We start from the raw sequence: 14,132 nt of genomic DNA, 5'->3' as shown, positions 1-14,132 counted from the left end.
ACATACCTACATTTTGGTTTGGTTTGGATCTGTTTCTTCACAAATATCATCCAGTGATAATGTAGGCTATTCGTTTATGGTAGGCTAATAACCTTTTTTATGTGTTTTTGCGATTCCTCTCCACTGAAAACCTATGCACCAACACGTTAAGAGTGTTTTACCACACACAATACCATCCATTGTATATTTTCTTCTGTGTACACATGAGTCAAAGTTAATTAAAATTTTCAAGAGGGTAGGCTAGTAGTTTGATAAAATTCCATTTTAATCTTGTGGGCGGTGTTTGGTTAAGTTGTTAAAGGGATGAATCTGTGCAGCAAAATATTTTGTGTATAGGCCTATCATGTCCCCTCTCAATCACTGACCTTTTCTTTCTTGATTAATCAATTGTCACAACACTGTTGTTGTGTATTGCTAATTCAAGTCAGTCCAGTGTTGGCCGGGGGGAGCCACATCACACGCCTGCCACTGACGAAACTGTTCCTGCTGAAATTCTTTTCTCCTAATGGTGTTTTGTCCCAGGAGAAACAAAGCAGTGCTTGTCTTCTGGATACGTAGAGCATAATCCCTATACCTGGATTATAGCTGCACCGAGACAAGCAATTTATGAGGCATTATGTGTTCAGGCCAGAGAAAAACTGGAACTGTTTCAACCAAACATTGTGCAAAGTGTTTTACAAGAATGCCTAATAATAGAAGTGCAATTATCAATTATTTATTTGAAATCTTGAATCAAAAATAATAATGCGGGATTGTTATCCTGAAATACTTAAATAGTTTTTGTCCACTTTATTCTTAATCCCAATTAGTTTATGAATGTGCACCTCTAAAAATAGTGTGAAATTTACACAGACGTTGACATTATTCATGCTCTTCTTTTTTATTTTTATTTTGCCGAACACATTGCAATAAACAGCAACCAATATGACTCAGCATAACTATACATTATTCTAAAGCACACCATCTGATCACTTGAAGAAATTAAACCCATTCACATGCACTATTGCAACACATTCAACAATTATGTGCCAACAAATATTCTCTACAATTAAAGCCGGTTTGAGAGGGGCGTGCATTGAGTCATCCAACAGAGGATATTGGCACAATGGGATTCTTGTTCACAGTGCGGCGTGATTGGTCAGGATTGAGGTTTACAGCGCAGATTGCAATGACTGTAACGGGGGGCACTGGACTAATAAATACCCTCAAATCCACTGAGGACAACATTCACAAGTGGTTCACAAGTGACCAGAGGTTTTCTTCAGTTTGCTTTGTGAGGCGCCACAACTAGAAGGAAACATGGTCAGCCGGTGAGTTTCAGATTAATTACAACTATTATTTGTTATTCTTTTTTACTAATATTACCAAAGATCATTCTTATCCTCAAATTAATTAACAAAAGCTAAAAAGTGATTGATGGGTTTTATCAGTAGGCCAATGCTTTTTCATAATTTGCACATTTCTCTAAGAGATTTAAATCTTGTAAAGAGAAATGTATTTCACTCGATCTTGTGACTCGTAAACAGTGACTTTATGTATCCACAGATGAATAGGCTCCCGAGGGATTTCAAAGGTCATACTGAACTCTTTGACCATGAACTGCCCATGACCTGTCACAAATACAACTGACTCAAACCAGCAGACTGACACATTTACCTTGCAGGAAATTCTGTAAAGTTCTATTCACTTGGCTGCAATATTGACTCCTTTACTTTTTCAATGACAGATTTGAACACCCAGCTGGGAGCTACAAGAAGATTTTTGAGACATGTGAGGAGCTGTCTGAGCCTATTCCAGCGACAGTCACAGGTTTGTTTGCATATTTCACACCGGAATAGACTTGTAGGCAAAACATTATTTAACAGTGGTATACCGATTGCAGATAGCGCAGAACAGATGTTGGTGGTACTGGAAGCAGTTTGTTTTTTACAAACCCATGTTTTTCAGGAACAATCTATGATTTGTGGTTGATCGTTTTACAGGTAGGATTCCCTCATTTCTGAAGGGAAGTCTTCTCCGTTTGGGGCCTGGGCTTTTTGAGGTCGGAGATGAACCTTTCTATCACCTCTTTGACGGCCAGGCCCTCATGCACAAGTTTGACTTCAAGAACGGCCAGGTCACTTATTTCCGGAAGTAAGGCCTTGAAGGACAAAAATATATATTTTTTTTTTATTTGCCAATCTATTTGCATCATTTACATTATTGTCCATGTAGGGAAATCAACCTGCAGAGACTTGAGAGTTGAGCATGTGAACACATTTTCATGTTATTGTTGCATCTTAAAAGAAAATGTAAAGAAAGAGTGTCCGTTATGATGTCACTTGAGCAAGGTGGCTTCAGTTCGCTGAACATTGATTTTCTCTTGCTCTTGCTGAGTTAACTTTTAGATTTTGATTTACAGAGAGGAAAAACACACAGCGCTAAATTAGTCTTTTTTTTAAGTTTTCAAAATCTTGAACGATGAATATCAGTTGATTTATCTTTGGGATTAAATAATTTTTTTCATACTTCTTTCACTTAGGTTCGTCAAAACAGATGCCTACGTGAGAGCCATCACAGAGAAGCGTGTGGTGATCACTGAGTTTGGCACATTTGCCTACCCTGATCCCTGCAAAAATATTTTCTCCAGGTGGGTTCTTCTTGTAAACGCACAGAAAATCTTTCACCGGCACGTCCTCGTTATTTTCATTGTAAAAATGAAGTGAAACTGGAAATAGTCGTCAAAGACCTCCAGTAAATAAATGTAGGTTGTTTTTGGGGGTGGGTGGGGTTATCTCTTCATTAAACTGCTGAATATGATACATCAGCCTTCACATTTCAACTTGTAACATTCCCTTCTTCATGTAAATTGTAATCATATTGTGTGTATGTGTTTGTGTGTTTTTGTGCAGGTTTTTCTCTTACTTCAAGGGTGTTGAGGTCACAGACAACTGCCTGGTGAACGTTTACCCCATTGGCGAAGATTATTACGCCGTGACAGAAACCAACTTTATCACTAAAGTAAACACTGACACCTTGGAGACCCTGAAGAAGGTACATCAATACATCACAGAATATAGAGGTGTAAAAAAAACTGTTGTATATTTAGATTTAAATCACAGTAAAAATTTCTTTATTTTCTGTGCAGGTTGATCTGTGCAACTTTGTCAACATAAACGGAGTGACAGCCCACCCTCATATTGAGAGAGATGGTACAGTGTTTAACATTGGAAATTGCATGGGCAAAGGAGCAACGCTGGCCTACAACATTGTCAGGACTCCACCCACACAGAAAGGTACGGATCAGCGCTGGCCTCACAATTACATTGGACAAACCAGACGCATCGTTTAAGTGTTTAACATTTTATAAAAGAAAAAAATAAGGTATAGAAGAAAACAGACAATTAATAGAGGAAATAACTGAAATAAGTAATGTTTTAATATACAAATATCATATATGACAAATAATCCAACCTTTTCTTCTTAGATAAGTCTGATCCCATTGAGAAGTCCAAGGTGGTGGTGCAGTTCCCCAGTGCTGAGAGGTTCAAGCCTTCCTATGTGCACAGGTATGTTTTTAGACTCCAACCTATGGGATTTCTTGTCAATAATTCATTTGTTGTCACGGAAAAGTGTTGGGAAATCTTACAATTTTTTTCAGCTTTGGTATGTCGGACAACTACTTTGTCTTTGTGGAGACCCCCGTGAAAATCAACCTGCTGAAATTCCTGAGTGCCTGGAGCATCCGTGGCTCCAACTACATGGACTGTTTCGAGTCCAATGAGAGCCAAGGGGTAAGAACTCGGAGATCCATAACTTAGAAAAAAACCCTTGATGCTATCGTTGGCTCTGCCCTTGATATGTCATAACATCTATTCCCATTGTGTGTTTTTTTAGACCTTGTTTCACATTGCCAGCAAAGACCCGGGAGAGTACATTGATCACAAGTTCAAAGGGGCACCCATCGGCATGTTCCATCACATCAACACCTATGAGGATCAAGGCTTCATTGTGGTTGACCTCTGTGGTTGGAAAGGGTAACTGAGCAGCTGAATTATTATTATTATTAATTGGACTTTTAATAAAGGTCCCATATTAAGCTAATTTACAGGTTTAAAATTATAATTTAATCTCCTACTTGAAACTGTTTTCATGGTGTAATGTCAAAAAAAACCTTTATGTTTCTCACAGTGCCATTGCGAATCTCCTCTATTTTGCCTGAAGAGGTTAGTTTTAGAGCCCGTCTCTTAAAGCCCCTCCTTTCAAAAAGCCCAGTCTGCAATGATTGGCTATGAATCTAACGGTTAGAATCTAACTGCCAGTTAGATTCAGGAGTATCTGGGGTGTGTTAATCACAGGCAGAGGTAGTGCTTAGTTAGGTTGGTAAAGCTTCTCCCCCTTATGAAGTCATAATCGGAGAGAAATCTAACTGGGTTTTTTGAACACAAGTGAAGGTGGAGAAAAAGAGGGAGGTTTGTTTGTTTGTTTCTCTTACTAAACACTGGGGACCCATGTTGCTGTTGAAAAAACATGAAAAAGTGCATTTTGCATAGTAGGTGACCTTTAAACCTTCCTGCATATGTTCTGCAGATTTGTTTGATACTGATGTATTTGTTGTTCATCTGTGCAGTTTCGAGTTTGTGTACAATTACCTGTGGTTGGCCAACCTGAGAGCCAACTGGGAAGAGGTGAAGAAGGCGGCCATGATGGCGCCTCAGCCAGAGGTCCGCAGATATGTTATTCCCCTGGACATCCACAAGGCGAGTCACCTGTTTTTACTCATCAGGAAGGACAACAAATGGCCATCTACAAATGTAAAGTCTCATGTTATTTGATCTGATTTGACTGCTGTAGGAGGAGCAGGGGAAGAACCTTGTCAGCCTGCCGTACACCACAGCCACAGCCACGATGCACGCTGATGGAACAATCTGGCTGGAGCCGGAAGTGCTGTTCTCTGGGCCCCGCCAAGGTGCAAACACATCCAACATAGAATAAGAGGAAATAAACTGTAGTGTCCCGTATGGGGACAAAAAGTATTATTAATGGTATTGTCAACATACAATATAAGTTGCCACAATGCACCTGCACACATAGAACATAAATAGAATATACATTTGTGCATAAAAAATGCTTATATTCACAATGAAAGTTCATGAAATACTAACATTTTATTTAAAAAAAAACAATTAAAAAGTAATAAAATCATAAATGAATCATAAATAATTCTATACTTGATTAGAACTCAAATTCAGGGTTCAGAATGAGTGAGGTTGTCTTAAATATTCTGTGCCTCCCCGGAATTTTCTTTTCTCGTGGTGTCATGTTGAATTTCCTAACATGTATCATTTTGATGTTGTCTTTGTAGCCTTTGAGTTTCCTCAGATCAACTACGAGAGGTACGCAGGAAAGAATTACACGTACGCTTACGGCCTTGGTCTCAACCATTTCATTCCAGACAGGGTCAGTTAACCAAACACCGTCAAATGTTTGTGATTATTCTGAGTGTGATAATAGAAGCTTGTGTATGTAACTGGTTTTGTTTTTGAACCCGGGTGTAGATCGTCAAGTTGAATGTGAAGACCAAGGAGACCTGGGTATGGCAGGAACCAGACTCCTACCCCTCAGAACCCTTGTTTGTCCAGACTCCTGAAGGGGTAGACGAGGATGATGGTAAGTCAACAGCAACATATATTGAAAGATAGCTAAAATCAGCATTGCTGGAGAATGCTAGTTGTCAAAAATAGATTTCTGTCAAAATCAGTGAAATATACAGTACCTGTTAAAAAAATCAGGTTTTAATACAAAGCCTAGGCTCTGTAAACTGGTATGTTGCTAGCTATGGTGGGCCCCCTTTGTTTACACACCTGTTTACAGAGCATAGGCTGTGTATTAACATCAGATAATTTTTCAGCAGTATGGATAGGTGACGGATCAGGAGGAGTTATTTACTGATTTTGACAACAAGCATTCTCCAGAAATCGCTGACCCCACCTTTAATCCTACTACACCTTTAAGGGGTCAGGAAATGTGTCATGATAATGTGTCGCTGTGCCCTCAGGAGTACTGCTGACCATCGTGGTTGCCCCTGGCTCCCAGAAACCAGGATATATGCTCATCCTCAACGCTAAGGACCTGTCCGAGATTGCAAGGGCAGAAGTGGATTGCACAATGCCCGTCACCTTTCACGGGATGTACAAACCATAATAGTCGTGGACCATTACAGGGTTATCAACAGCCACTCGCTATCAAAACCAGGATAAACACTGACTAAATGTATTCATGTCAAATATAAATAAAGCTTTATCTGTCACAATGGTTGTGTTCTAATTTTGCAGTTACAAATCTGATATGCTATATTATGCCTCATCATGAATGTACTAGAATTCATAATCCTTAATTGTCAGCATTGGTTTCATAAAATTATAAAATGTAAAAATGTTCACTTGTCATGAATATTGTTGGAAAAATAAATTTGGTAAAAATCACAACATGCGGTTGTTTAATACTCTTCTGTTATGTGGTATGTTGATGAGCTATTGATAGGGAGCACAGTGGCAGACTGAGCAAAGCGACTGTCATTCAACAGGGTTTCAATCTCCTGGGAACTTGGATATCTACTGGTTAATATGCTTTTGAACGCTCAGTATTGCTGTCCCTAATCCATGACCGAAGATCTATTGAAGCGTCAGCAGTGTTTGACTACAAATAATCCTTCAGACTAAATTCTTAAGATATTTGTAGAGATTTAACATGTTGCCAAACAAAACCTTACCGTGGTTGCGTTGTGAACAAGTGACCTTTCCATGTCGGTACTTCTTGTGTTGCAAACAAAGTTTTCTGAATCTGATCAATGAAGCAAAGCTGATTAGCTGTGTTACTGCTTAATCTGTAGAATGGAAGAAAAGGCATGTGTGGCAATCAATGATTATCTTTAAGTGCATTACAGACATGTGGCCGGTGATTTCACAAGCCCGCATAAACCACATTTCATTATAGATCATGGCATCAGTTTGGTTTGAATGGATCTTGTGTTGACAGGTTCAGGAGAGGATTAAGCTTTTGTTTTTCTAAATAAAATTCCAGTTTGTGAATCAGGTATTAAAGACTTTAGTTCCACGTGTTTCCTCCCATGCTGATGCAAGAAGAGGAAACAAAGCATCAAACATTCCTAATGTGGCTTGCGCTCGCTTGCTATATCAGCCGAGTAGAGAACCTTGATTAAAGTCATGTCTTTTATTTTTTTAAGATTTTGTTTTGGCATTTTTATGCTTTTATTGATAGTGTAGAGACATAGTTGAAATGGGGCAGAGAGGGGAGTGACATGCAGAGGACGACCGCGGGCTGGAATCAAACCCGGGTCCGCTGCTGGCCGAGGCCCATGGGGGGGACGCCCTACCAACTGAGCTAAGGGCGCCCCCTTAGTCAAGTCTTTTCACTCCACTGTCAGATTTTAGGATTGCATTAATTTCAAATGAATATTTTCCTGGTTTCATAGGGCTCCATATCCACCCCACTAGGTCCGGCTGATGCAATCAGATATTTCTCTGATGTGGTGCACATCCAGTTATTAAAATTGTAGGACAAAAGAAAGTGTTTTTTTCAGTTTATTTTTTTTCTTAATTTTTTTTTACATGACAGCTTTTTAGCCTTCAAAAAAAAGAAGATTACAGGAAATATTAATTTTCAGAATAAACTTAAAATTAAAAACACGGCAAAGGAAAATCTCAATGGATAACCTCAGTTTTGACTATCACACCATAAAAGAAGACTCACACTCACTGCAATTCATTTGGGACAGAGGTTTGCACAGTCAGGCTTTAAACAGTGTAAAAAGGTATATAGTTTCTGCCCTATGTACACAGCGGATTTTAGACAAATGTAACAAAAAATGTGAAGGTAAAAGATAAAACACAGGTAATACGAGGACAGCTATACCATCAACAAACAATTCCACAAAACCAACGATTGCAACTGAACTATGGAAAATGAACTAAAAAGAATTATTGTGTAATAAAACCAACAAATGTGACATTTAATAAAGTGACTTTCTATTAATTTGAATTCAAAACTTGCAAATTCACCTCAACTCTTTCTTAAACAGGAACCGTTCAACATGTTAGGAAATCTACACATTTGCCTTCTTCCTAAGAGACGACAAGATTGATTTCATCCTCATGTCTGTACACTGCATATGAAGCTAGATGAGGAAGGGAATTAGCTTAGAATAAAGACAGGAGGCAGGGCAACAGCCAACCTGGCTCTATCCAATGTTAGACATTGGCCTAGCAGCACTTCCAATTAAGACACAAGTTACTGAGCTTCAGAGGTGCTGGTAGGTGTTTTATTTTTGTGCTTCTGAGCCATGCTACCCGTTTGCCCCTGCTTACTGCCACTATGCCAAGCTAAGCTAAATGTCTCCTAGTTTGAGCTCCTTACTTTACCCACAGAATCGGACTGACACCAATGTTCGCATTTTACTTTTGAAGAGAAAGCAGATAAGCAGATGTCCCAGAATGTCAAACTTCTCCTTCCAAATGAAGCAAACCAATGTCCCCTTCACTTTGAAAAACACACAAGAATCAAGAACCAGACCGAACAAAGTGGAGGCTCACACTGTACAGAATCACAGATTTCATGAAATTTATCTTCAGGCTTACTTCAATGTGATAAGTGACTACTGTACTGACAGCTTTGAAAATATATTTATCAGCTATATAACTTTTGCATCTCAGGAGGAAAAAAAAAATGAAATATTGATAGTGCAAGGTTATAAGGTACATATATTAATATATTGTTTAGATACTGTCCTATAAGTAAAGTGCAAATCTCTGGATCAGATGAGAAGTGTGTGCAAGCATTTCTAATTTTAGACTGACTGATCCACCTGCCCATGCACAAATGAGCCCTTTACATTGGCTGCCTGCTACTTTACACACAGTCTGCTGAAGAAATTCATGTTACACATAATTTTCCCTTCAACTCAAAGCATTTCCTTTAAGGTCTGGCCTTAGGGAGCAACCATGTATCATGAAGCATTAATCTCTTTTAGGTGTACATAAAAAAATTGGGTATTTTACTATTAAGTGTGTGCATAATCATTTTTGTAATCCTGACGAGCTATAGAGCAACTTATTCTTTAGTATCCAACAGTTTAAGCTTCACCTGTGTATTCCCATATCACCAAAGTGTAGGGCCATTTTAATGTGAGAGCATGATGTGGAGATTTAAGTGTATGAGGAAGTCTTTACTCACTTTTGTCACAGAGAACCAACAATTGAATCGAACAGACTTCTTGCAACACCTTGTGGCAATTTGGTCAATAATCTGTCCACTTAATATAGCATTTTAATGACGACTTACTGTGAATGAAGGGGAACTGGGGTCAGTTGGTGAGATACACCACTGAGACCGGCTCAAGTGGAAACGTGCAGTCATCCAACAAACCAGACAGCATCTAACACACACACACACACACAGACAGACACACACTCCCTGTAGGCAGCAATACAGGAAGCTGCTTGAGCATGACAGACACACACACACACACACACACAGACACGATCCAGGAAAAGTTAGTTTCTTACTGACTTTTGTAACTGATGTTGAAGACCAGCTTTTTTTTTTACCTGGGGGCATGAAAGGCCAACATTAGGTAAGTATATATTTATAGAAGTGCAAGAAAAACCGAACACATTTCTTAAGCTCCTTTCACTCTATAAGAGGACAGCTGTTGGGTTTGAGTGTGTGTTTGGGGGCTGGAGGGGTGTGGTTGATCTAAGCTTGGGGGAAGAGGGGTGAAACATCAGTTGGTCTCGTAGGTGGAAAGCAGGGCGGCATCCACGGGCTCCATGCAGGAGGGGCAGGTGAAGGATCTCATCAGCCAGTCGTCTATACAGTCCATGTGGTAGATGTGCATACATGGCAGGAACCGGATGGGGTCTCCGTATACAAAGTCCAGCATACAGATCACGCACCTGAAAACGGATGAAATAAAGATATTAAATACACAGCTGAAGTTGTCTCTAAATTAATCTAGTTGAGTGACAAAAAAACAAAACAATTGTGATTATTGGTTAATTATTTAATAATGTTATAAAAAAAAAAGTATTAAAGGCCTACTTCACCGGTTGGAATATGAAGGTGTATTGAACTCGGAGATCCTATTTAGTATAAATGTGCAAAAAAAATTGAAATTGGATCATCTTAGCCTGAGAAAAGGCAGAAAGAGTGTTTTATGGTCTCACTGTCTAACCCTACAGTTTCCTTACTGTGACATCACAGTAAGGGTCAGGAATAACAGGACAGCTGGGCCAAGGGAAGACTGAGGGAAGAAAAACCTCATTCATTATATTATAATAGTTATTTTATAATGCTAGAATGCTGGTTCCGTATGGGTGAAGTATTCCTTTAAGTGTGAGAATTTTCAAGTTTTCTGTTCTAAAATTATTTTAATTAAATGGAAAATAATATTCAACGTATCACAATGAAATGTATGTACTGATATTTAGGAATGGGCTGACAACCGGTTTCAAGGTATACCACGGTTTTAAAAAGTCAAGCCCTGTGTTCCAATACCCATGCTATCTACTATTTAGTATGGTAGAAAAAAGATTTAGGATGTCCCGATTCTTGAGGTCAGATTTACTACATCCGGCCGGGATTTTTAGTGTTGAAAACAGCATCCTATTTGGGCGATTCTGACCCACAATCCAGTGGGCACCTGAAGTGACGTCACATCGACGGAGCCTCCATAAGAAAACAAACGGGGATGCAACGGATATAAAAGCAAGAGGCAAGATCAAGACGTGATGTTATGATGAAAAAAATAAGTAAAAGTATGTCCCAATTGTAGCCTACTGCATCCTAACTAGATTATTTTTATCGTTAGATGTAGTATGTAGAATAGAAAAAAGAAAGAGTATGCGGTTTCGAAACGCATGGAAGGTTTCAAAACCTCTATTATTTCATACTATTCTAGATATTATTCCAATTTACCAAAGTGTCACAATGTCAACTCACTGGGGCCGGGAGTAAACAAAAAGTATGTCTGAATTAGTTAACATTGCTCAGCTTGAAGTGCCTGCAACCTTTCTTTGTGAAAAACATTGAATGCAAAAACAGCAAAAAAAAAATGCTCACTCTCTGATCTTTTTCTCTGAGCCGTCTTTCCCTCCATCATAAACACCCTTGGGAAGGTGGTGGATGAGGCCAATGCGCTGAGCTATGCGGATCTGCTCCTCCTCTGTGAGCTGCGTGGCCAGACGAGCCTGACTAGGCGTGGGGTGGTACATGGGCATGTGAGCCTGCTCCTGGGAAGAGGAAGAAAAAAGAAAAAGAAACTAAAATAAAAAAAATACCAGATATCCTGCTATACCAGCTCACAAAGTGGTATTACTGGTCAGGCTCCATGAATGGATAAACTGAACAATAAATTAGCTGTCTAATGTGGACAGTCTTGACAGGCCAGTTATAGACAGGTGACTGGTTTGTTTACCACCGACGCTACTGAGAAAACATGATACTGAACACATACAGGGAGGCATAGTATATTATCATCATATAGGTTATTAACTAAGATCACCCTAAGTCCTACATGTGATAAAAACTTTTTTTCTTGAATGAATTCCCTGGAGGTTGAGTGTTGTCAGCCTCGCTCTCTCTCTCTCACCTGGTACGGAGGAGGAGGCTCCAGGTCTGGATCTGTCCCGTCACCGAAACTCGCCCTGTCTGACTGAGAATCGTGAAGCAGAGAAATGTCGTCTGATGTCGGGGACTTGAGACAGTTGCCCATATCTTCTTTGTGTCTCCAGTTCTGGTCCTGGTCGATGTTTGGAAAAAATTATAATCTGATAATTTGTTGCTAAAGTTGTTGTCGGCAGCTAATGTTAGTTTAATATTTGTGTTGTCCACGAAATCAGAAATGTCGCTGTTCAACTACCTACTACCAGACCCGCAACTGTTCATATTAATAAAGCTGCTACATAAACGCGAAAGCAATCGTCTGCGTTAGTTTGCCTTCATGTTTACACGGCCCTCCAGCTGGCAAACAAAACAAAGAAACTCCCTTCGCTATCGACGGCTAGCAGCTGAGCTAGCTACTTTTTCGCTAGCCAGCTGGGCGACTTCCTCGATGAAGAATCGCTCATTCCTTTGCAAGAAACACAATTTCTACAAAATATCTACTTCAGTGGCATCCGTGGCTGTAACACTGAGCGGGCCGAGTGTTAAACAGCAGCGACATTTTCGCATTTTAACTTCGCGAGTAACATTAAACTGTTTGCTTCCTTGCTAGCTCTTTCTTCTAGCGGAGGACATGTTATCGGTCCGTTGGATATGACGTACAGGTGTGATTCTGCACCGTGATTGGATGATTTCTCTTACGTAGTTCCAAGAGGGAGTCCAAGTCCTACCCATTTCAATAATAGAGATAAACAAGCAATGAAAAAAACATAATTCTGTTAATAATTCATGATTAATTTATTGATAAATTAATAATAACATTAAACAAATAACCATTCACTGTGATCATCGATTTCATATGAAGACGTGAGACAAGTGTTACAAATATTCACGTTTCCTTATTTTGTAAAGGATTTGTATTGCAAAATTTCGGTCAGACAGTCTGTTTTAATACTATGAGCTAAATTTGAATTTGTCTGTTAAAGATAAAATGATGCGACTGTAATACCTATAGACCGCACAGTATACAGCCTTTTGTGCTTGTACTGGATATGTAGCACATAATAGTATTTATATATTTATAAACGCCTATTATTATTATTATTATTTTTTTTTAAAATATATAGTATTTTGTGTATTTCAAGGAAAAGCATGTACTCAGTAGAGAAGAGGGGTGATATAAATCCTTCTTTTAGAAAGGGCACTTTACTTAGTGATGGTTACACATATAGTTGAGAATATATGGAGGCCCTTCTTATTATGTTACATTTAACAAAAGATAAAGAGAACAACTGATATCTGTGGTCAAGGCAGTTCTGAGCTTGTACCATTTCCACATCTGTCTTCTAATACTTGCTATTATTTGCATCCCTAATATTCCATTATATGTTATACATTTCATTATAAACACAAATGTTTGTATTTTACATAACAAAAAACCCTTTGTCTCAGTCATGTTTGCTCCAACTCACAATTTTGGTTAGATTTGATATGATTTTTAATATATTTTAATGCAAGGCTATACATTTTTTATCTTACTATAAAAGTTATGATCTCACACAGCAGTTTTCACTGGTTCTTCTGACTGATTAGAGCTCTGCTCAGGTTGTAGCTAACAAACTACATGACATGAGACAGATAAAGATGCAATTTTTCATCCAAAAATGTGCAAGAAAACTAAGAAATTAATTAGTGAGATGTTGATACATTTTTCTCTTAAAGTGCATTATTATGGATACCATTTTTGTGGGGCTGAATACCAATTAGCTAAGCTGTTTCAGTTTTAGGGTCCTTGTGTTGTGCACAGTGACTCACTGTCACACTTTCATAACTTACTTGAACAGACATTCAAGTGGTTTGAGTTATAATTGCAATGCTCAAGGCTTAAAGGTTCAACCTACAGTATCAAGTCGTTCTCCCCATCCCCCCAATGATTGAAAAATTAAATAATAATAAAGACATCCAATAACAAAGCAACTTGGACACCTTTATTTGTATATACAGCTTTAGTACACATAAAAACCCACAAAGTATTTGCATTCCAGGGAACGTGTGGTACAAATCTCCATGTTTTTGGTTTAGTGAGTTTCACAGATGTGGCCTTTCTTCAGGCAAATAAAACAAAAAGCACAACCTTAAAATGAACTTTCCAAAGATTCCCTTTACATTTTAAAGCTCGCCATTTGAGACTGTATTACTTTTTTTCTCTTATTGTTACAAACAGTATCATTATCTGTACATTATTATTAAGTTATAGAGTAATGTTAATTTGTGAAACAAATGTGTTATGACAGTGTTTCTACTTTCTACAGTCATCGTCTGCAATAGTGTTCGAATAATATTCACAAGGAAGAAAAAGATGAAAATAGATGAAAGATCTTTTTGTTTTCATTATCAGTTCATGGTAAAATTACATGCCCAACAATTCTCTAAATCAAACTTTAATTGTGATTTTTGAAAATCTCTCATTTAAA

The 14,132-nt window shown here is 38.5% G+C and overlaps 2 protein-coding genes across 2 annotated transcripts; one reads left to right on the top strand and one right to left on the bottom strand.

Annotated features, from left to right (window-relative positions):
* Positions 1-1,237: 1,237 nt before the first annotated feature.
* rpe65a (retinoid isomerohydrolase RPE65 a) lies at positions 1,238-6,212 on the top strand. Its single transcript, XM_080034608.1, has 14 exons — positions 1,238-1,310; positions 1,727-1,813; positions 1,987-2,133; positions 2,522-2,629; positions 2,892-3,033; positions 3,128-3,275; positions 3,467-3,548; positions 3,641-3,773; positions 3,877-4,016; positions 4,610-4,739; positions 4,834-4,948; positions 5,345-5,439; positions 5,538-5,649; positions 6,038-6,212. Exons 1-14 carry the CDS (start codon positions 1,300-1,302, stop codon positions 6,181-6,183), a joined length of 1,596 nt encoding a protein of 531 aa, XP_079890734.1. The 5' UTR covers positions 1,238-1,299; the 3' UTR covers positions 6,184-6,212.
* Positions 6,213-7,569: 1,357 nt separating this feature from the next.
* Positions 7,570-12,294, bottom strand: LOC307254918 (RING finger protein 11-like). The gene is made up of 3 exons (XM_080033483.1): positions 11,648-12,294; positions 11,119-11,288; positions 7,570-9,953 (listed from the first exon to the last, which is right to left on the bottom strand). Exons 1-3 carry the CDS (start codon positions 11,768-11,770, stop codon positions 9,782-9,784), a joined length of 465 nt encoding a protein of 154 aa, XP_079889609.1. The 5' UTR covers positions 11,771-12,294; the 3' UTR covers positions 7,570-9,781.
* Positions 12,295-14,132: the final 1,838 nt, after the last annotated feature.

Source organism: Ammodytes marinus (genome assembly GCF_949987685.1).
Source record: "Ammodytes marinus genome assembly, chromosome: 9".
Classification (NCBI taxonomy): Eukaryota; Metazoa; Chordata; class Actinopteri; order Uranoscopiformes; family Ammodytidae; genus Ammodytes; species Ammodytes marinus.
Note: the sequence above shows the minus strand (reverse complement) of the source record. Positions and strands in the feature narration are given on the sequence as shown.

What these genes read in the sequence shown, in the direction of transcription:
- rpe65a (XM_080034608.1), top strand. An exon ending in GACCTCTGTGGTTGGAAAGG is followed by an intron (nt 4,017 to 4,609) that starts GTAACTGAGCAG and finishes TCATCTGTGCAG; the next exon opens with TTTCGAGTTTGTGTACAATT. An exon ending in AGGGGTAGACGAGGATGATG is followed by an intron (nt 5,650 to 6,037) that starts GTAAGTCAACAG and finishes CTGTGCCCTCAG; the next exon opens with GAGTACTGCTGACCATCGTG.
- LOC307254918 (XM_080033483.1), bottom strand. Translation starts at nt 11,770, where the DNA reads ATGGGCAACTGTCTCAAGTCCCCGACATCAGACGACATTTCTCTGCTT. An exon ending in AGCCTCCTCCTCCGTACCAG is followed by an intron (nt 11,289 to 11,647) that starts GTGAGAGAGAGA and finishes TCCTCTTCCCAG; the next exon opens with GAGCAGGCTCACATGCCCAT. An exon ending in TCAGAGAAAAAGATCAGAGA is followed by an intron (nt 9,954 to 11,118) that starts GTGAGCATTTTT and finishes ATCCGTTTTCAG; the next exon opens with GTGCGTGATCTGTATGCTGG.